Source organism: Pezoporus occidentalis, unplaced genomic scaffold, assembly GCF_034315485.1.
Source record: "Pezoporus occidentalis ecotype Australia unplaced genomic scaffold, CSIRO_AGI_Poc_V1 ctg216, whole genome shotgun sequence".
NCBI classification, from domain to species: Eukaryota; Metazoa; Chordata; class Aves; order Psittaciformes; family Psittacidae; genus Pezoporus; species Pezoporus occidentalis.
Window position 1 is genome coordinate 100,324 of NW_026914029.1, and position 22,244 is coordinate 122,567.

A 22,244-nucleotide genomic window follows, 5' to 3' on the forward strand; every position below is an offset into this window, starting at 1 on the left:
AAAAGACAAGGAAGCTGCCCTCACTTGTCTCCACCTATTTATTCCTGGCATGAAAAGGATGGCAAGGATATAAACCTGTTGGGAGTGACATGGATGGCTGCAAGGAGTGACAAATGCTTCACGTGTCTCTAAGCTGCTCGGGCATTTGCACGTGTGGCTGCATCCCTGCCTCCCTGCTGGGTACAGCCTCTGCAGAGCTGAGCACCTTCACAAGCTGTGAGCCTGCTGCTTCCCCCCCTTGCAGTCAGCGGGGACAGCAACAGCATGAAGAGCTTTTGTGACAGCAGGCGTTAGGAAGTGACCCCTCACTCGAAGCAGCCCATCGTTGAGCTGCTGAACCTCATTATATTTGATCATCTTCACAGCTGAAACAAAACCTGCACAGAGAAGCAGGTCTCAGATCAGGTCTGCCCCTGCTCTTCTGGGGTTTGAAGCCACTTGGGGATTCCTAGAGCATCTCTGAGTGTCTGCCTGGTTTCTCAGTTACTGCTTTGCCCCACAACTTGTAAACGAAAGGTTTAAATGCCTGCGGGCAAGCAGCCCGATTAAAGCACATGGTGTTCTGGCATCATAATATACCCACATCCACCTCCGAATCAGCCACTTGCCAGGCCAGATGGCAATTCCTACCTCTGTGCTCACCCTAATTCACTGGATCACTACAGCAGCTTCCAGCTGCTGGCTGGGACAAGTCATAGCTCAAGATGATGCTGGTGCTGGCCCTATATGTTTTATAAACACAGGGAGTGCAGCTGTAAAAGCTGCAATCTTGTAAGGGTGGCAAAGTCACTTTATGCTCTCAGAGCACATTCCCCTCACACACAGATGTGCTAACATCAGCTTTATGGCAATAGTAATACTTAGCTTTCCAGTAGCATCTCTTACCCAGAATCTCAGTCTGTTTTATGAATATGATGGACCAGAGGCTCAGAGCCACTCAGCAGCCCTCTGGGAGCATTCACAGGGGCTAACTGCAGCTAAGGAAGCCAAACTCTGCAGTCAGAGACTGAAGCTGAAGCAGGACTGGTGCAAATCATTCCCTGTAGGGGCTTGTCTCTTCAGGGCCATTTGGAAAAAATCAGCATGAGCAAATAGCTACCTTTAGATTCCCAAATTTCAACTCCTCAGAGAGCTTCTCACACTGGCGCTTCAATTCACCAAGTTCTTCTCCAGCCAAGTTTTTCCTCCATCCCATAGCCTGCAAGCCATGAAACCTTCCTGTGGCACTCTTACGCTAAAACGAGGACTAAACAGGGAGCCCCACACAACTTTACCTTTGGGAAGGTTTAACTACCCAAGTTTCACACTTCTTTATCGAAACAAAAGAGTTCACAGAGCGTTTAGAACTCAAACAGGACACAAAGGGTCCCTAGAAAGGGTTTGCACCCCAGTACAGAAGAGGCAACACTGCCACCCGAAGGACTATGCCACTAATGAAGCCCCTCCAACTCAGGCCAGCAGTGACTGAACTCATCTTTCAGCAGGTGAAAGCTGGGTGAGGGCAGGTTCTGCAGGAGAAGATCCTGGAGTTTTAGAGTTTCATGTGACCACAGGGAGCCTTGCAAACAGCCTGCATTTCCCACTGGAGTTACACTTCCCTTCAGTAGGACTCGATGGTCGGGATTTGCAGAGCCAGAAGCAGCACCCAGCTCTCCAAAGACTATAGAGGAATAGATCCCTCCTTATTCCAAGTCAGTCAAAGGGGAAATAAAAGCCAACCCATCTTCCTAACAACGATTTTCAATGCCATTATTCACCCTTTTCCCATATACCCTTCCCCACCTGAAAACCACTTTATAATTCACACAATACCAGCCTCTTAATTCTTATTCCTGGCAAGACCATTTCCCTCACTATCATGTAAATGAGCCTCCCTGGAGCTCTTAAGCATTATTATACATCATGGTAGTTGTATTACTCTCAGCACTACAAATGCAGTCCAGGACTCAATTACTATTCACAGATGAACAAAGTATACAATGCATTTACTGAAGCTGTGGCTGCTTAAGGTATAGAGCCTCGAGAGTTATGTGCATTTATTCATGAAGTGCCCTGAAGGAGAAAATGCAGGTCCCCACCTTTACTGTCCTTCAAAAGGCAATTAAAACCCGTCAGTAAGTGCCACACTTGCACGCAACATTCATCTCAACAGTTCCATCCGCAGCTGCTGTTCTGCAACATGAGCACGCTTTGATTATTGCTTAAAGGGCTACAAAAATCAAAATCTGGCTCCTAAAATCAAGTACCTAAATTCTGCTTCCTAAGGGGCTTCTGAAAGGCCAAGAAAGAAACTGAAGATTCCCTCTGGAGTCTTATTTGGAGGCTTCTATAGGTATTTCTCATGTTTTACTCGATTCCTATAGCTGAGCCTTAACTTAGGGGCTGTTACCTACCTGCCATTGTAGTACGACAGTCATAATTACAGCTACTAACAGCAAGGAAACAGTTGTCATGACCTACAAAAGAGTTCCAACGTCCCTAGCACTCAGGCTTGCAAGCTTCCTTGGCACATGGGTCCTTGTCTCTGCAAGCACAAAGAACAAGGAGCATGAATTAAGACAAGGTTTCTACATCCCAGAAAAGGCTGCAGAGATGCACCAGGATCTCCATTTGTGACAAATCCCAAACTCCCTCTCTGCAAGAAAGCAGCCTTAAAGGAAAAGGTCCTTCCACCAGCCATTTCAGCCTCCTCTATGGACCTCCACAAAGACCTTGACATCTTTGTTGCAGTTCCAGCAGGGATAGCCGAAATCACATGCAGCATGCCTCCCAAATTCCCTACAGGACCAGGACTTCATTAAAGGCTCTGCACAAGTGACTAATCTGTATTCAAACTGGAAACTGAAAAGCAAGGGCATAAGCTTGTCACCCACACAGAATACATTGTTAAGCCAAGCGTTTGGAAGCTTCCCAACTTATAACTTCTATGGACAATAGGGAGAGTCAAGGGAGTTAGAAATAAGAAGAGCCTCACTGGTTTTTCACTAGATTTACATGGAACACTCGGCTCAGTGCTCACAAGAAAAGAAGCAAGGATTGAGAGGGAAGAGTGACTCCACCAAACTCAGCCTCCCAAGTCCTAAGGAAAGGAGCTCTGTCACATTGCCCACACTGGAGCAGACTAAGACTGAAAACGGAGCTGCATGCATGGCAAGTTGCTTTTAAGTAAATACAAATAGGCCCAAGAACCAGAGCAGCAATGTACCATGGGCAAAACCTTTCACCTGTGGCTTGTCAGGAATCCTGTTCTTAGTCACTGCTCCAACCCAAACCCCTTCTGACAGGAAGCTGGGTAATTTCACTGTATTTCTGGGGAGCAGAGCAGTCAGTGCACAGTTTACATCTGCAGAAAGGTGATCTGGAAGCTGCAGGGTATCATTTCTGACCAACAGCCAAAGCAACCTCACAGCCTGCGGTGAAAGCTGCAAAAGAGGGGGCACAAATCAGCACAGAGCTCACTTACTTGGCACAAAGTGCTCTCTCAGTTACACAAGAGCTTCATCTATCCAAGCCTGTTATTTTAGTGCACTTTGCAGTCCCTTCTAGATGACAGGACGCTTTCCACTTGGAGTAGTTTCTACCTCATAAAAACCAGGCAGTATTTCACAGATTTCTATACATTTGCCTATTTAGGCACAAGCAACTCTTCTTTGAGATGAAATTTGATTTTCCTGGCTGGCTAGAACTGCACATCAGTACTGGCTTTTTGTCCTACAAGCTGTATTGATTTTGCACCCTGATCTATGGCTGGCTTTAGCATATGGTAATTCAATCTAAAGTCCATTTTTGAGATGTCAGTCTCCCCTTCTCCAGCAGAGTAACTGCTTACACTGCATAACGCTTTATCTGCACATAGGCTGGTTGCTTAGCACAAATACTTGTGGCTTAGGGAAGGATTAAGTTCCTGACAGGTACACAGGATTTATTTCAATGTATGTTTGCAAATCAGAACAAAAGAGTCTTTAAACTCATTTCACCAAATAAGCCTCAATTATGGCTCACATGAAGAAGAGGAAGAGTTACTGTCATGGCGAAACCTTTGATCTCCGTTCCAGGCCTATCTGTGTTAAGAGCACACACAGCAAGTCCACTTCATCAGCAGTTTCACACAGGGACTCCATAAACCTGTAAGTTGAAGAGCTAAAATCAAGCACCTTGCACTTTTTACTCCTCACCCTGCACACAGGTGGAAGCTAAAGCCAGAATTCAGCAGGCACATTGAGTTCACAGAACTGCAAGGCTCAAGGTCTGAGCAGAGCTGTCTCTAATAACACTTGGAACATACTTTTTCACCAGCCATATCTTGGCATTTACCAGTTTTAGTATCTTCACTTCATGCCTCAGCTAAAGTTAGTCACACTTGAGCTTCCAATCCTTGAACAGTGCTCTCATGCTTACACTTAAACTGAATATACTGACTTTTGCCCAGTACAACTTAACCAGCAACAGGGAACTTGTTTTCTCTCCTGGACAAGAAGAGCCTCCTGTCTTCCACTCTCCTGCCTGACTTCAAACTGCTCATTCTTAGCATCACTCCACAGCCACAGGACATATTTCTATGAGCCATCTGCCTGCCTACCTGCTTGCTCACTTGACCCTGTCCAGTCTTCAAACAACCCAGACCTCCCTTTTTCACAAAGAGGAGCCCTACTTCCATCTGAAACAAAAGCAGACACGTTAGAGAGCTCAGCAAGGCAGAGCCACACACACAAAGATACACACCACCCACAGAACTACCAGCAAATATCGCAATCAAATCAATACATTCTTACTTCTAAGACACTCTCCTGTTTTGCATACTCCCCCTTTGCTCTCCTCTATAGGGCAAGCCAGCTCATCACAGCCAATCCTACCAGCTCAGAACTACTTCAGTAGAAGCTTTTACCCCCTCACACTACCCCAGATGCCTCAAGCAAGCAGTAAAACTCTTAAAAGTCCAACTAAGGCTTGCAACCCCCCCATGCACTAAAATAATGAGTTTCCAACAGAAAAAAAGACAACTTCTTAACTGCACACACAGATCCGGTCCCTTCCATACCAGCTGCTGGTTAATGCTTCCCCTCATCACACAAAACAGAGCTTAGCCGCATGCAGCTGCTGCTCAGAGCAATCTCTTTAACAACTGTATATAAACTACATGAAGTGCTTGTTCTTTAAAGGGCAGTTACGGGTGAGGAGTCGTTGAATTAGCAGCTAAGTATGTGTCTGTTGCTTTAAATGGTGCCTGCAAAGCCCTGCTTTCTTGAGCTGGAATGGGATGCTTTCAGTTAGAAACGCTAAAAAATACGGGGAAGAGGCATCCCAGGGCTTTCTGAGGTGTCTGGGGATGCCTTCACTAACCAGTCACTGCAGGAGACTTCAACCATTCGTTGAGCTGTTTCAGTCAAGCCGCTGTGTTGTTCGAGCAGTGCTGTGTAACTGGGTGCCCTGCGCTGCCTCTGAACCCATCCTGAACTGAGGCCGGAGCTCACAGTGACCGACCACTTTTGATGCTCAGTGTTTGTAGATTAGTTAAGCGGAAAGAAGCTCTTTCCTGCAAACAATGTGAGATGGAAAGGCGAGCTTGGTGTTCGATGATAACTGATCAGTTAGCTTTAAAAGCTTTGTCACCATATTCTCCCCTTGTTTCCACACTGACCTCAAAGTCAGTTTTTCTCTGCTTTGGGAATGACAGCCCTTTCATTTTACCTTTTGAAGCGCTATTCACCCTACCAACTCTCCTTCCCAGAGGTGCTTGGCAGTTGTGTCATTATTTCTCCTAAGCCAGCTTTCATTTGGTTTGCTAGAGAAGGGGGAAGGCATCCGGGCTCCTTTGTGCCTTTGTTCTGGCAATTACTCTTGTGCTCAGTTAATTGGGAGCCTTTGTGTTTCTGGGCTCCTCCCATCCGACTGTTTCTAGTGGTCCTTTCACCAATGCATTCCCCATTAGAGTTTTAATCTCTTTCTTCAGATTCAGTTTCAATGGCAGCAGATGAAGTGGGCGAAGCATCAGAAGGATGTGAAAGTTGGCAACTGAAAGTCCAAGATAGCGGTGCTGTCCTCGGGAGGCCATTCACAGTGCAGGTCCCACCTCTTTAATGTCTGCTCACTAGCTGTGCTTCCCTCCCTTTGTTCTTCCTCTACCTTTAATATTATCTAGAACAGCGAGCTGGCTCTTTCCTCTCTTCCCTCAGCACCGTTTGTGCTTCCCAATCCTTTGACTACTGGTTGTTATTACCCCCTCTGTGCAATCTGTCTTCCTTGGTGTCTCCTTTCTTGCTGCAGCCGCTTCTGCATACTCTGTAACCTTTCTTTTATCTGCAAAGATCCTATGTCCCTCTTCTGCGTGACAACATGCAGCTTTACTGTTGGTTTTGCCTCTTGTAAAAAGCATGGCTGATTTTACTGCACCAAAATAGAACCGTTGGTACCATTCTGGCCTGGTTGGAGTAGATCGTGAACTTCCTATTGCTTTAAGACTGTCAGCTTAGCTTATTTTGTTAACTTCAAGTTTTGATTCTGGGCGAGTACAGCCCAATCTTTCTTATCACAAGAGTGTTTTCTACCTGATAGCAGAATCTTCTGTATCATGCCTGTTTCCACCTCTGCTGCAGCAGTTTTGCTCTGAACAGTGAATGAATGACTTCAAAGAGATGCAATGAACTTCCTTCGCTGTGACAGCGCTGAGAAGAGCAGCCGCTTCCTCAGCCTCCTTCCCTGAAGCTGTCACTTCCAGGTACGTGGAATCCAAAGCTGTGTGTTATGGTGCATATTCACAGCCCTGCCTAATTGCTTCATACTTCTCTCTGTTCCCTGCTGCTCTTCCTGCTGAGAGGCTCTTCCTGCAGGATCATTTTCAGATGCTGCTTATGAACAAGAACTGTCATCTCTGGGCATGACACAGGAGCAATTCTGCAACAGAGTCAGTGATAGATGTGTTTGTGCTGAATAATTCCTATTTTTCATTAGGATCTGGGACTCTGCAGGCTATGGAATGATTTCCAATGTTAGTGACTCAGAGGGATCACTGTATTTGTAGGCATTCTCTTTGGTCTTTCTTTTAAAATCACTGGCATAATTCAGTTGGGTGTTTTGCTCTGTAAAGCTTACTAGAGCCATCAATCATTCATGAATTGCCTTGCATTTTGTACTGGATGGTAATAACTGTAGTTTGGGAAAAGCAAAATAAAGCACTGTCAGTTCATGTAATCCCCTGTCACTTTAGGGGCTACCTGAGAAGATGTTTCTATTGCTGCAAGTGGTGGTTGCCCGTTATCAAGGTGATACTGGTTGGATGTGCAGCTCTCCAGAGAACTCACTGCAGCTTTCATAGGGCAAGTGCCACCCTGGCTCTGGTGTAAATCATGTGTATCATCTCTTGTACTAAAGCAAGTTGTGACACTTGAGCAGGAGTGAGCAGGCACTGGTAGGCTCTAGCCTGACAGAAATGGCAATGCCTCCAGCTTGATTTCATGCATTCAAGCACTGCAGTCCTAAACTCAGTTACATTTTAGAGCTCAATAGTAGGACGCTGTGGGGTTTCTGCTGGATGTGTTACTGCTGCTGGAACACAGAGTGCATTTATGTCCATCACGGGGATTTTAGGATTCCTCTTTGGTTTTATTACCATTTGACATTGGAACACAGTGGTTCAGTGGTTTCCCAAGAATACATTGAGCATGTGCTCATCCAGTAAGGAATATTCCTCCATCATAAATCACAAGCAGCAAAGGCTTGGTCACAGCCTAGCTGCCCAGGAGCACCATATACAAGAATATAGGAGTCTGAGCTCTTGATTTTTCTTCTTGTTCTGACTTGAGTTAAGCATATGAAGGATACAACCACTTGATCATGAAACCAGTGGCTGTCGAATTCAGTGCTGCTGTGAAGAGATGCTCTTGTTTTGACTAACCTGTGTTAGACCAAATTTAGAAGAAGCAACAATCTGGCAAGGTAAACATATTGGAGGGATGGGACAATACTAGAAGGCTGCTGGGCTCTTCAGCTTGCTAGAAGCCGCTTGATCAGGTAGTGATTCCTATCACCATGTTGGGTCTCAATGTACCTGAGTTCTGAGGGTGCAGGCTCTGCGGCAACTGAGTGACAACCACATTTAAGGGTCTATCACTTAGCTCCTTGCTCTCTAAGCTCTACAACTTGGTGGAATGGTATTTACCATGTAGGTAATCACTCTAAGCGAGGGGAAAATGGGCTTTCTGAATTAGTAGTAATCATTACGGAAGACAGAAGGCACAAGATGTTTTCTTGGCAGCATTAGGATTTTTATCAACTTTTTGATTGGGTTAATTTGAAGTGACAGCTGTTTGGAGTTTTTAAATGGATTGGAATATAGGTCCATCAATCTGAAATCAAGCAATGTAAATGCATCTGCAGTAGTTACCTTAAAATATCCTGCTCCTGTGGTTGCAAAGTGGCAGTTAACAGAGGAACAGCAGCCCTTGGAGAGGCAGGAGATGGATCCAGGCAAGTGGGATGTTCTGGGAAGTGTAATTCATGGAGTTGTACAGGTCTTAGCCATCATATGCTGAGTCTGACTCTCCAGCCCTGAAATGAGTGGTAAGATAATAGAAGGGATTTCAGCCTCATCGCAGAGAGGAGAGCTTGTGTATTGCCTTGTCTTTGAAACTTGGGAACTTGACTAGGGTTCTTCTTAGCCTGGAAGAAGAATTATTCCCCAAATCTGGAAATATACATAATTATTACTTCCAAATGTCACTGCATAAGTATCCTATTCCCAGCTTGAGGTTTGTCATCCTTTCTACAGACTACATAGGCTGCTATCTCACTAATGGAGACAACTTCTTTATGGCCCTTCTTGACACTTGACAGCTGCTAAGAGGAGAGGAGTCTGAAATTTGGGATAAAGCTGTTTTCTGACATAGCACCACTGCCCTCTCAGCAGTGAAAGGGCAGGACCCTCACTTCAGGAGCATCTTTGTCCCTGCAGAAGCAGCTCTTAATTAAATGTAGGTCACAGCACAGTGACCACACCGGTGGTGGAGCTGCTTAGTTGTGGCTGTATCTTGGGCAGGCAGTTTAACCTCTTCTTGACCCCCCAAAATGGCCTTAATGTGTTCTTAATCCAGCTGTGAGATTCTGCCTTGCTGAAAGCTGGAGTTTTGCCTTTCTAGGGTCAGAGCTCAAACTGGAGTATTGTTGTCCATAAGCCTGTGAATGAAAAGGAGCCAAACAGAAGGAGCTAAACAGAGCTTTGGGTCAGTATGCATCATTTCTCATCCTGCATGCACATGGAAGTTGGCCTGGCATGCTGAACTGTATAAACAGATTATCCCCTAAACTAAACAGCCTGTTGCAATCGACTGCATGATTACAGATGCAGCTTTAGATGGGTTGGGAAACTTAAGAGCAAGCTGGAGAGCTGTAAGACAAATTCATCCATATAACCATTCATACTGTGCAAGAAATCATACCCAAACTGAGTTCTATAACACATAGGAGTCTATTTTTAAGCCTGACTTGGCATCTTGAAATGCTCTAGTGAATGAACAAATGCTGATGGACTGCCATCAGTGTTGTATAGAAATAAGTGTAATTAGGGAGAAACAAATAAATAATAAAGAAGCCTAACTGCATTTAGCACTTCCTTTATTGTCAGCAGTAGGATGTATATTCCCTTAACAGATTTAGCAACTGCACTGGTAGGTGGTGATTTGTACTGCTGCCAACATCATTCACTTAGATGAAGATGATCTTGATGGGTGTTTGCAATTGTTCTCCAGAGGCAGCTTCTCCAACAATTATAAGATGATCCCAGTTGGATTAAATGAGTCAGTTGTGTGCAATAGCATTCTGAGTGTCTTACCAGATCTCAGACAGCTCATTTTGTTCGTCCACTCTGCCCCACTCTATGAAATGGCCACGCTGTTGTATATGTTTTCCCATGGTATCTTATATCCACCATGCAGAAGGCAATAGCTGCTTTCCCAGATGGAGACCTACCTACTTGTTGTGCGTTTAGGCTTGGGAACAACAGGAATCATCTGCCAGCAATGCTGCTTCCAAGTGCTGCTGGCTGCTGAACTGGAACAGAGGAGGGGCCCTGAACTGGTAAGTGTTCTTAGGAAAGCTCGGGATTCAACCAACTGATGTCATTTTCTGTACAAGTCTGTTCTCTGCTGGCCTGAGACATGCAGGCAGTGTCTGTGCTCTGTTCCTGTTGCAGATCAGGCAGTGGGAAAGATGCAGCTGCTTATGATGGGTGTCACTGAACGGTCTCTCGGCACCTGCCTTGCCATGCCTGCTCGATGAACTGATTTCTGGAGGAGAAAGGGGGTTCACACCAACTGTGTAGCCTTCAGCTGCGGGCTGGGCTTTCCCCTTAGCCATATGTTGGCCTTCTGCATTATGCTTTATGCTTCTGCATCATGCCTCATGGAGGAGAGCGGATGTGTGTCTCGTTGCTCATAAATAGCATTGCCAATGTCACCTGCCTGGACTGGATGTCCTCTCCAGTGACTTGAGCCACTTCCTCCTGATGATAGATGTGTGATGTAACAGGGCTGATTCTGTTCTGTCTCCTGTTAATGTAACTGTAAATACCTCACGTGTCTGCTGAAAGCTGAAGATATGACTGAGTTTAAAATGAACAGATTTCCAGACCGCCAGTGAAGTTCCTTAATGCACCGAGCCCTGTACTACTGAGACTCAGTTACAGGCACTTAGATACTCAGCAGTGTTGCAGCTTTAATGTGAACTCAGTGGTTTGAAGGCCAGGGTTAGCTTGAGTGTCCTGAAAACCAGTGTGGGACCTGAGGGAACCTGAGCCCTGCGGCTGACACTCCACTTGGAGTGTTTTCATCCTCAGTCATCCCAGTAACAACAGTGTAGTGTTTCTTCTGCGATGCTGTAATGAGATCTAAGCAGTCCCATTGGATAATGGATGAGGGTAGAAAAGATCAGTCCAAAAGCTGAGCTAATGCGGCTCTCCTGCAATTACCGTGGCCTCTTTGCAGTGATGGAACAACAAAGTCCTTGGTAATCACTGCAATAAGGTGAGAAAAGGTCTTGCTCTCTAATTGAGGCTGTCAAACCTGCGCCTTGACTTTGTAACTTGAAAAGATGCTTGCAGCTTGCATTCTCCAGAGCCTTTTGAACCACATACTCTCAAGCTTAATTTCTGTTGAAAGCAGGCTCTTCCTTGAAAAAGATCTTCTTTCACTTAATGTGCTGCTAAATCATCTCAAAGGCGTTTCATCTAGTTGCTAAGCCTCTTCATGCTCAGTCCAGTTCATCACTATGATGGGGGAAAACCACGCTGTCACCCATAATTGTCACTGGTGTAAAGAGACAGTGATGTCTGCTTTCACCCCTGCTGTTCCTCCAGCCAGACCTGGCTTCCAAGCTTTGTCAGGTCTCAAGTGAACTATGTGTATGCAAAACATCCTGGGGACTTGAACAGAGGAGTGAGAACAGGGTCTGATATGAGCTCTGTGAGAGGAAAAGGCAGAATCTTATCTCGGAGCTGTTAAAGAATGAACCGAGGTCAAGACCTAAGGCAGACATCTCACAGCAAAGGTGAGCAGTGGGGCTCGGTTTGCAATTTAATCAAGCTCTTGGACTTCTTCTGTCTTATTGAAAGCTCTGGAATATTGATTATGGTCACTAAATTCTGGGTACATGGGCACACTTGGAGGAAGAGGTGGAGTGAGAAGGCATGGGAGCTGGGAGCTGATTCTCTGCTGATCCAGCCTCCTCATAGTGCCTGTGGGCAACCTGGTTGGCTGCGTGGCAAGGAACTCAGCTGCAGTACCCTGGCAGGTGACCAGGCCCTGCCTGGGGCTGTCAAATCCATCTGGATCTCTCCATACGCTGCTGGAACAGATGTGCTTTCAGGGGGCCTGTTGAGTCAAGCCATTAAGCTTTTGTCAAACCAAGCTTAAGACAAACCATTCAGCTAACCAGACAGGGTCAGTGTATCCTGCAGTGCTGGAAATGCAAAGAGTAAGGAAACGTGTAAAATGAGGCTTCTCTTGTTTGTTTTAGTTTTAACATGTCAAGACTCCTAAAGCAAAGTCACAGGATTTAAATAAAGTCCCAAACAGAGATGTGTAAACACTTTTCAGTGCCGTTACACGACATCCTGCCTGTGGTGGTGGTGGTGGTCTATGTGATAGGCATGGTGTATATTCCTGTGCCACCTGCTATATAACAGCCAAGGGGAAATGCTTGGTGAAGCACTGCTGTCATTAAGCGCCTCTCAAAATTCAATGTTAGGGCAGTTCTGGAGTAGGTGAGTTCTCAAGCTGTTACTCACCCCACAAAGGGAAAACCCATGTACCACTTCAAAACGTGTGCATTGTCCAGGCTCGGGTAGCAGAACCTTTCCCAAAGGAACCAGGCAACTGGTTCTTCAGAAGTGGTTTGGGAATGGGGATGCTCGTGAAGCCCTGTTTATCTGTGTGGGGCAAATAAGTCTTGGTCTAGTCACCAGAAACTGCTTTGCTTCAGCCAAAGACCCATTTCTCTGCTGTGAAGTGCACTATGATATTGTAACTGATTCAGCATCTAGGCATGTGGCTGTTGTGGTATTGAAAGTGTGGGGAGCCGACACAATAAAACAGGATTTTTGCTGTTCTCTGAGACATCAAAGGTGTATAACTGCTGCAGTGGTCAGTGCACTGAGCAGTCTCCTGTGTGAGCCTGAGACTGCACTGAAGTCAAAAACTGTGAAGCTGAGCCTGTGATGGAGGCTGAAGAGGAGACTCCAGCGGTCTGGGCTGCTGCAGGGGGGCTCAGAGAGATGTGAAAATGAGTGCCAGGAGCCTTGGCAATGCCCCCTGCCTGAGGAAGCTGTGCTGAGACTAAAGACAGCACTCAGGAGTAGTCCAGTGTGATGAGCGAGAGCCTTGAACCTTCATCTTGATGGAGGAACATAAAATGTGATAGACTCATTGAAAACAGCACATCCCATGTGCAGCAGAAATAAGTGGTGACAATACATGTCTATGTGTAAAGTGCCAAAGGATTTCTGCAGTCAAGAAGGAAACAGAGTTGGTTATAATAAATCTGTAACCATGCCCACCTTGCTTCTCCTGTAGGAACAGCAGTGTTTGCATGTGCAACTGCAGGACATGGTTATTTCCAAGTTACTAAAGGTGTAACTGTACATAAACCCACTGGTATATGTTCTGTGGATGCTTCTGTTCACAAACTGAATCTGCCCTCAGTTCCAGGTGGTTTTAACTTCAGTGCTTTAGCCTTTACTGAGATGAGGATTCATTTTCCTTTGACAAGCATTTTTTAGCTCTCCACGTGTGCCATGTCCCCATCTCCTCTGAATAAACCCAAGCTCTTTGAAGGCAAGGAAGTCTCATTGTGCATCAATGACCAAAGGACAGGGAGTTTTCCAATCCTGCAACAGAAAAGCTTTCTCATACTCTTGTTCTATTTCTACAGCATCACTGTTCAATGTTAAGCACAGCTGACATTAAACCAGTACTTTGTGAAAGCTTTTTGCTTCCATTTCCTATTTAGTTCAAGATGCAAACTGGTATCCCCATCAAACATGCAGCCTGTATCATAGCTGGTGAATGTGATGTGGGACAAGGGCCAAGCTATTGGTGGTTTTATGTGCAAGGAGGTTGATGGTACCCCAGTAAAATAGCCAGAAGCTGCCTCATTTACTTCCCACTGGAAAAGCTCATTTACCCATCCCCTATGAACCAAGATCGAGGGCGAACCATACTTTAAAGGCCACCTTTTATGTCTATTTTAGCAACTGGTTAGTGTCAGTGGGATATATCTGGTTTTAGGATTAAGGTCTCACGTGCTGAGTACACTTACACCATCACTGTGCACATCACCAGTGCTGTCCTGCGCTGGCTTTGGCCTGGCCAAACCTGCTTCTTCGGAAATGTCTGTGTCTTTGCCCTGCGGAGGGAGCAAAAAGGCATTATGAGAAGAGGCAGAATGCCTGCTCACCCAGAAGTCTCTGAGCACAGTCTGAGAGCTGTGCTCAGCCAAACTTGTAACAGACAAAGGCTGTCCTGAGAGACAAGGGGGGAAGAACCGAGCCAGAGCTTTGCGGAGCCCAGTCAGGGTCATCTCAGGGTAGTTAAGTTCTTCCCTGAGCAAAGAACTATGAAAACGCATAAAAGTATGTGAGGAACAGTTCTATATGTGAGGAGGAGCTCTAGAAAAGCCTCAAGGGTGCCCTCTCCTCGCTTACTAAGGGTGTGTAATTCAGGCAGCGTCTCTGAGGACATGACTAACGCTGAAGACACAGATTTGGTCTTTATTTCTTAGCAGGCAGTAGATGTTAGAGCAGGGGAAGCATTCCACATGGACTCAAAGTGCAGCCACAGCCCTGATTTCAAGCCTTCTGATCACTGGGGTGGAGAGAAGCCCTCAGACACTGTCCATTTGCCTGTAGTCACAACAAGGGGAAGCACAACACGCAGGGACCCACCTGGGAAATACAAACATGCAGAAGGAAAATGTGCATCAGGCGCTGGGGCTCGAGTACAGCAGGGCTCTGTTGGGGAAGTCAGCCCTTCTGTCTCACACATCACCCTCGTACCAGTGTTTCAGAGCCTCCTAACGCTGTGGGATCAGTCCAGAGGCGTTTAATAGGATGCCCAACTGTGGCAAAGCCAGCAACACTTTGGAAGTGACTCCCTTTGAGGGTGGCAGATGGTGCCAAGGCAAATACCAAGGTGCCTGACCCAGCCTGTGCCCTGAAAACCATTCTCTGGCCTATTACACTGCTTTACAACAGCAAGCTGCTACACTATATTGCAGTGACTACTCATTTGCAATAAACAGAGTCTGTGTTTTACTTTTACTTTACCCTCTGGTGAAAAACAACACAAAATGGCCAATAAAAGCCCTTCAGCTGGAAAATAAAGGATGTAACTGAAACAGAAGGGAATGAGAATGGGAGGGAACTAAAGATTCAGGGAATTGATGCTCAAAGAATTGGGGGAAGGGATTTTGTGTGACCCCCCCCCAGTGCTATTTAAGTTGAGCTTGAGGTCTAGAAGGCACTTGGGATGTTTTCTCTTGTGTTCTGTTTGTGCTTTTCTGCTCTAGGCTGGTAAGTAGCTATGTGAACATAAGGTCTTTTGTTTGTTGGTTTCAATAAGTTAATGATGCTGCCAGAACAAATGTGTTGGGAAGATGGGTAAATTTGAAGAGGCTGGGATCATCCTGTGGTTTTTAGCTCAATTTGGCTCCTGAAGTGGTAGTATTTGTGGTAGTATCCAAATGCTGGCAGCGTTATTCAAAACTGAGGCTTCTTCTAATGAAAGTACACTCATGGGTTTAACTTTCCATTGAGCATTCTGGTGTGGGCTTATGTGTTGAGAAGGTTCCATGGTCTGACACTGACTTTTTCTGTACCAGCCCTGGAAAGTAAAACAAGCTCATGTGGTTTCAACTAGAAGGAACTACTTTTCTCTGTGCAGAATAAGCCTGGGCAGTGGAAGTCTCTTAATTCTACTTAACAAAGGGTGTTTGCTTGGTTGGGTTTGCTGTCATTTAGTAGGGATTCCCACGGGAAGTTACAATGCCATTTCCCCTTCAAGTTGAAGGAGTTGCTCTTGTCAATAGGCTGCACCTGAGCTATGTTACTTGGCAGGATTAACACCAGCTACTCCTTGGTGTTGATTTCCACCTTGCCAGTTAGTAACCATGCCTGAGTGACTGATAGTCCCTGATGGAGGGCAGAGTTCAAAGCTTTGAACTGCCTTAGCTCTGCAAATGCAGAGAAGCAGACAAGTGACAATTAAGAATGTACAGTGGTGCTGTTGTTACTTCTACCTTACTGATGCTCCCTGGTGTGTGATACTCAGCTGCTTCTGTAGAGGGTGGCCTGTCCTGCAAGCCCACAGTGTTGCTTGCAGACAGACAGCTGTGATACCCAGTTGTTCTCTCTTGCAGGTTGAGCCGAGTGCCAACATGGGGAGCAGCTTCAGCAGGCAGATGTTCTGCGTGCCTTGTGGGAGATGTCTGAAACAGGAGGAAGCAAACGAAGAGATCAGTGAGACCAAGCCAATTCTGCAGGCCTCAGGGGGACCGTCGCTGTGTGTTGGTACACCACCTCCCGCACCAGCCCTGCAAGTGTCTAAGCAAGGCTCTGAGGAGGTGCAGTCACTGAGCCAGGATGCACAGCCATCAGCTGATGCTGTGGAGGAAAACACGGAGCCCTCCTCTGCTGCGGATGCCATGGGAATGACTGAGGGGTGGGAGGCAGCCTGGGGCTCCACAGGCTTCTTGGTAGCCCTTGAAGATGGGGAGAGCAAAGGAGAAGCTGAAGTCTTAACCCAAGCAGGCAACCAGAAAGAGGGAGAGCAAGTGGGGAACAGGGAAGAGAAAATGAAACCTGTTCCTGGTGCTTCTGAGCTCCAGGTTGTTGCACCCACCACTCGGGATGCTGAGCTGGTTGGAGCCAGAGAGCAGCCTGATGAGCAGGCAGGGGCTGGCAGTAAGGTTAGCCCAAGTGCTCTCCCAGGAAATAGTCTCCCCTTTGTCCTCAGCTTCAAAGAAATCCTAAGTGAGACGGCAACTGGCCAAGACTGTGAGCCCAAACCTCCTGCAGGGACTGCAGAGAGCCTCATAGAAAGAAACTTGCCACCATGTGCTGTGCGGATGGCGGAGGAGACTGACACCGACCTTTCTGCTGAGCATGTGGAGGAGCCAGAAAGGACTAAGCTTGCTGAAGTAAGTCCTCAGACAGCTGAGAGAGCTGAGCTTCCACCTCTGGTAGAGGTAGAGACAGCATCTCCCCTGCCTATGCAGGCGGCCAGGGAGACTGTGGATGCTTTGGCAATCCCAGCTGAGATGAACTCTGCTTCTGCAATGCCTTGGGAGTCCCTGTGTCCAGAGGGGGCATCTCTTGAGCCAGCAAACCAGCTGCTTGACTTCCTAGAGCAAGAGACCCAGTCTACTATGGGAACTGCAGAGGGGATGGAGAGCTTGTGCTGTGCACAGCCTGTGGAACAGAGCGGGGTTTCGTGCTTCCATGAACTGGAAGATGAGCACAGGGGATGTGATACAGAAACTGCAGCAAGTGAGGCAAAGCCACAGCAACAAGCAGAGCTTCCAGCAGAGCCAGTAACTTGTGTTCAGATACCTGTAAAGCAAGATGCTGGCTTCCTAAATGTGACCCCCTCACTGTCTGAGGAGCCTGGGAGTAGTGGAGAAAGAGAAGCTGAGAATGTTGAAGCCTGAGAGACCTGAAGATGGAATGGCCTGCTGTCAAACATGTGTTCAGTGGCGAGCGTGATGCACTTGCCTTGAGGAATTTCAGCCATAGGAAGCAACTCAAACTGTTGAATTGGGATTTTGTAAGATGTTTTTGACTTCTGAGAGCAGTCTTGCTAAACAGATAGGTGATAGTAGTAGATGTTTCGTATCTTCTCCTGAATTCCAGCTGAGATGCAGTTCCAGTTCTTCCTCTTTCCAGCAGCTGTTTTTCAGGAGATCATGCCCTACTGGGAGAGAAGAGATTCACTTCAGCTGTGAGTTCACAGTGGTGATGTTGGGCACTGCATTCCCCCAGTGAGGCATGATGTTCCATCTCTTAAGAGTCTGGGAATGGAGAAGACAAATGCTCCTTTAATCCAGCCCAGTCAGATGTTTTCTGTGAGGTCAAGAGTTTCTTCCTTTGCTGCCTGGAAATAACCACATGTTTGAGCTACCTCCCTGCATACCCCTCGTGTGCAGCTCATAGTCCCTGGTTTGTTGTCAGTATTAAACAAGGTGATGAAATGATGGTTTGCTCTTGTCACGGTGGTAGCATTAATGGAATCTGTACCCCTTCTGCAGAAGTGAGAAATGCAGTCTTGGTCAGAATGCAGAAGTCACGGTATTGCAGCTTAAATCTACTGACTTTTAATGTTTCTACCTTTGTACTACCAATAAAATATTTTAAGATCATGGCAAAACCCTATCCTGAATGTTTTTTATTGTTGGGTGTTAAAGGCAAAAGAATATGGCTGGAACCACTCTGTGCTCTTCTCTAAGCACTTCAAAGGAGGAACTGTGACTGTTCCTCCTTAAAACCCCTTTGAACGACTGACTGCATGGAGTGCGGTGCCCAGGTGCTCATGTGGGGGGGGCATAGGGATGGCACACTGGAGTTCTGTCAGGCTTACAGTGTGCTTGAGGAACAGGACTTGAAAGGATGCTGGGGGAGGAAAAACAATACAGGACAAAGCATAATGCTGGTGAATGATTTGCTGGCACAAGGCTGAAAGCTGAGGAGGTAGGAGCCGCATGATGCTGGGGATGAAAGTGCTTTGGTGAAGGGATGAAGTGTTTCAATACCTTGACTTTGTTCTTCCAACTGCATTTAGGCTGACTAAGTCTGCTGTATGTAAGGCTTGCCAAACAAATCTTCACTTATGAGTCCACAAGCTGCAAGGAAAGAGGTGCCTGTAATACATTTCTGTTCCTTAAAAGGCATCTCTAAGCGAGTGAACTGTTGCTTAGGTGGGCTATCTCTGCTGTGATACCAAACAATGGGATGCTGGGGCCTGAAAGGAGAGAAGCTATTAAATAAACATCCTTGTGCAAAGCTGACTCAAAACTTATCTTTCTAAACTTGTTTGTCTCCATCCTGTTCTGCCAGAAGTCACAGTTCTCCCTGTTAATACCTGTAGCCAAGGGCTGCCCAAGCAGGGAACTGGATGAGCTAACTGCTGGTCTTTGTCCCAGCCTACCCCAGGAACAAAACATCACTTCAGGCAGATAGGAGGACCTAAAAGCCATCAGACTTCATCACATTTATGCCTGCCTATGGGCTGGTGAGTTAATTCTGTTAAGCAGGGTTATAAAAAGCAGCTGTGCTACAGAAGATGTTTCTTAACCATTGGAAGTCTGGGGCATGTGGTTCCTTAGTGTGGAAACAAGGGGAAGGCAGAAACTCTCCAGTGAAGTTCATGTGATGCATCATCTGGAAGGGTTAAGTGTTGGTGTCTCTACTGTGCTGTAGAGCTCAGTGCTGCAAAGCCCTTCTCACTCTTTGAAGAGGACATTCCTGTCACTCTTGGTAATGTCAGCTGTGTGATGGATGAGAGGAGCCCCATGGCAGCTCATCCACTGCATCTAGCTGCCATGTGCACTGGCAGGAAGAGACAGGTCTAGTAAGAGGGAGCAGCTTGAACTCTGTGCAATAAAAACCCCAAACCACAAAGACTGATGTCCTGAGCTGACTGCAGCATGCTCCTCATCACCAGTGATGCCACCTAAAAGGCTTTGTAACAGTCCTGTGGCCCAGCGTTCAATCACACGACACAATCCTGAGTTGACATCTGAGCAAAGCTCTTTGTAAGGGCTGTGGTTTTGTCATTTGTCACAAAATGAATTGTATGGCTTTCTGAGAACAGCCCTTTAAAATATGTCAGAGTAGGAGAGATGGGAAATAGCCGGTCAGCAGAGCAGATGTGATTGCTGTGACAGTAGGGTTTCCCCTCCCCTGCTTGTGTGTGTCACATTGATATCTTCTGCGTTGTCTCCCATGCAAGAGATTTTCTGTATTGGTCCAAGCAGCTGTAAGCTGGACTCTGCTATTAGAATGTCCTCATTTTCCACAATGATGCAAGGGCAAGAAATGTTATGCTTTGAATCTCAGATATTTCAACCTGAGTGATGTAAAGAATAACATCAACCCATGCAGAGGCTGCATGAGAGCTGCAAATGTGTCATTTCCTTCCAGTTACGCTGTTGTACAAGGCACCAATGTCCCTAAAGGCACCAGAGTTTTTCAGCCACTGATGTGTGACAGTCTGTACGTGCTGTCATCTGTGCATCTCACACGTCAAAAACAAGGATGAACTCCAGAGAGGTTTCCAATAGTCAAAACCAAGGATGAACTGCTGGTATATTGCATCAGCCCAATAGGAAGCATACAAAAAAGGCTTTGGAAAAGCTGTCATAAAAGCCCCCAGCCATAAAGTCAGTGTAAATGTGTGAGTGGGATAGTGCAGAGAAGGTGCTGGACCATGTTAAAAGGCAAGATATGGATGTTGTTCAAGTCCCACAACTGGCTGCACACATGGAATTACCCCACCCAAAGCTCCTTTGTGTTTTCTGCATCCAGGGAATCATAGCAGCTGGGCAAAGTATAGGAACCTGAACCAGATTTGGCATCAAAGAATGTAGGTTCAAGGGGCTTTGATGGCATCCAACCAGTGTGATCTTTCTGGGTTTTGTTCGGCTCCATCGCTGCTGGCAGTGGGTGTTCAGGATCTGCCTTCTGCTCATGGCTCTGGGATTAGTTTGGCTTTAATGGATATTTGCTTTTGTGTTTTGCCCAGGTGACCTATTTCATGTTACAACTGGCTGCCAGGCAGTGAACACAAGCAGGGCAATACAGCAACTGTATGGCTGTTAATGGCAAGCGAGAGGGATCCCCTGGGGCTGCAGACATTAAGATAATCTGCTGTAAAACAGCCACTTGCATGACTCAACCAGTTGAAGACAGCACAAAGGTGGAAAGTGGGATAATTCCCCCCCCCCCCCCGAACTGTTCAATATGAAGTCATGCAGGAGGATACAATGGTTTGTAAACCCAGGGACTGCTCACACCCAGCCTGAAGTACTGCTGCTGTTCTGCCTCATCACAGGCTATAAACAGGGGTCACTTTACTTGTCCGTGGCTGCACTGTATTAATCATTAGCTTTATTTTAAGTAGTCAATGCTTATTACCAAGTGGCCACAGCGAAGCTAATCATGTACCAACTGCACTCAGCAAGTACAGCCATATGCTGCTTCTGATGGCTATGAAATGGCTGGGAAAACGGGAAGACAGTGTGAGGGAGCTTCACAGCCTGGAACTAACAATGGGAGTCAGGGGAGGAGATTGAGCGTGACCACCTCCTCCTATTTAACCCAGCTGGGGCTTTGCCTTGTAGGTGTTGGGTGGTCAGTGGGTATTGTGGAGTTGTGCTGGTAAGAAGGGGCTGTGGTTTGAGGGGTGATGCTGGTGAGGTTTTGTGCAGTCTGAGGTTATAGTTTGATTTTAATGCTTTGGGGTCTTGGCTTTAATTCCTGCACACTTTTAGGGTCTTTCTGAGCGCAAGTAGCTCTGTTGTTAACTTGTGTAAGTGCTCAAGGCAGACCCTGCTGTTGGGTTCTCAGGAGTTCATTTTGTGCTGGGGGATGCTCTTTTGCTTTCTGGTTTGCTTGTGCCTCTTGCAGCCTTCTTTTAATGGCCTTATTAAGGAACGAACCACATTGTGTCTTGTGAATTTTAAGTTCATGTGTAACTTTCCTGCCTGCCTTGCTTCCTGCTCCCATCTGCTACTGGTACTCTGAACACTTCCTTGGCTGGAGCCTAACAAACTTGGCTTTGCTGTACAAGTCTGTAGTATAATGCAGTCCTCGTGGCACCGCAGCCACTGAAAGAGAGCAAGCAGCAGTGTTTGGTTTGATTGTTGAGTGGTCTCTTCCCTCTTCCTCAGACTCTTCATGTCTGAAGAAAGAAAGAGGGAAGGTCTCTCTGGTTTCCCCCTGCATGCGCAGTTCCACCTGTGTTTAGCTCCTGTCTGTGATCCCTGACAATGCTTTACAGCTACTCTGTGTGAGAACGGGACAGCTAATTGCCCCAGGTGGATACAGGCTAATAAATACCCATGTCTTGCAGGTGTGAAGCCAGTTCTTCACTAGGAAACAGAGCTCCCCACTCACGTCCAGGCAGTCTGTGACTCCTAGAAGCTTCTCCAGAAGAAAGTACTCAGCTGAGGTGCTCCTTTCATCTCCAGCAATGGGAGGGATCTTTGGCAAGAGCAAGAGGCCCTGTGTGTTTCCAAAAAGAGTCGTTTTTCATAAGGCCAAAGGAAAAAAGGCATCCGGGACCACCCGTGTGTTCTGTGATGCTTCAACATGGACTGGGGAGAACCATTTGCAGTCAGCACGTATAGGAAGGACTCCAAAAGTCCCTGAACTTCCTGCTCCAAAGTTGGTGTTGGATGCACCCGAGGCTGCAGCTTGGGCTGAACAGGAGACAGGAGAGCAAGCTGCACCTCTACCTGCACGACACAGCGAGGCCCTGCTCCCTGCGACTGCTGGAGGCACGCAGGATGCTGAGGTGTCCCAGGACCCTGAATCCAAGCCTAGCACGGAGGCGGTGCAGCACCAGGAGCACACTGAACCGACCAAGAGAGAAGCCCAGTCTGCTTGGGGAAGCTCAGAAGAGAGTAAGGCTGAAGCTGTTCTGCACTGCAGTAGCAGCTGTGCACCCGATGAGCAGCTTGGCTGTGGGGATCGTGCGGTGGCACCT

At 46.8% G+C, this 22,244-nt stretch overlaps 1 protein-coding gene and 1 long non-coding RNA gene across 2 annotated transcripts; one reads left to right on the plus strand and one right to left on the minus strand.

The window, feature by feature from the left end:
* Positions 1 to 2,700: 2,700 nt before the first annotated feature.
* LOC134164339 (uncharacterized) lies at positions 2,701 to 4,659 on the minus strand. Its single transcript, XR_009965111.1, has 3 exons — positions 4,580 to 4,659; positions 3,464 to 3,581; positions 2,701 to 2,841 (listed from the first exon to the last, which is right to left on the minus strand). It is a non-coding gene; the product is annotated as an uncharacterized LOC134164339 (long non-coding RNA).
* A 10,286-nt stretch (positions 4,660 to 14,945) lies between these two features.
* LOC134164303 (uncharacterized) lies at positions 14,946 to 17,918 on the plus strand. The gene is made up of 2 exons (XM_062619903.1): positions 14,946 to 15,055; positions 15,901 to 17,918. The coding sequence occupies exon 2, from the start codon at positions 15,919 to 15,921 to the stop codon at positions 17,188 to 17,190; it is 1,272 nt and encodes a 423-aa protein (XP_062475887.1). The 5' UTR covers positions 14,946 to 15,055; positions 15,901 to 15,918; the 3' UTR covers positions 17,191 to 17,918.
* Positions 17,919 to 22,244: the final 4,326 nt, after the last annotated feature.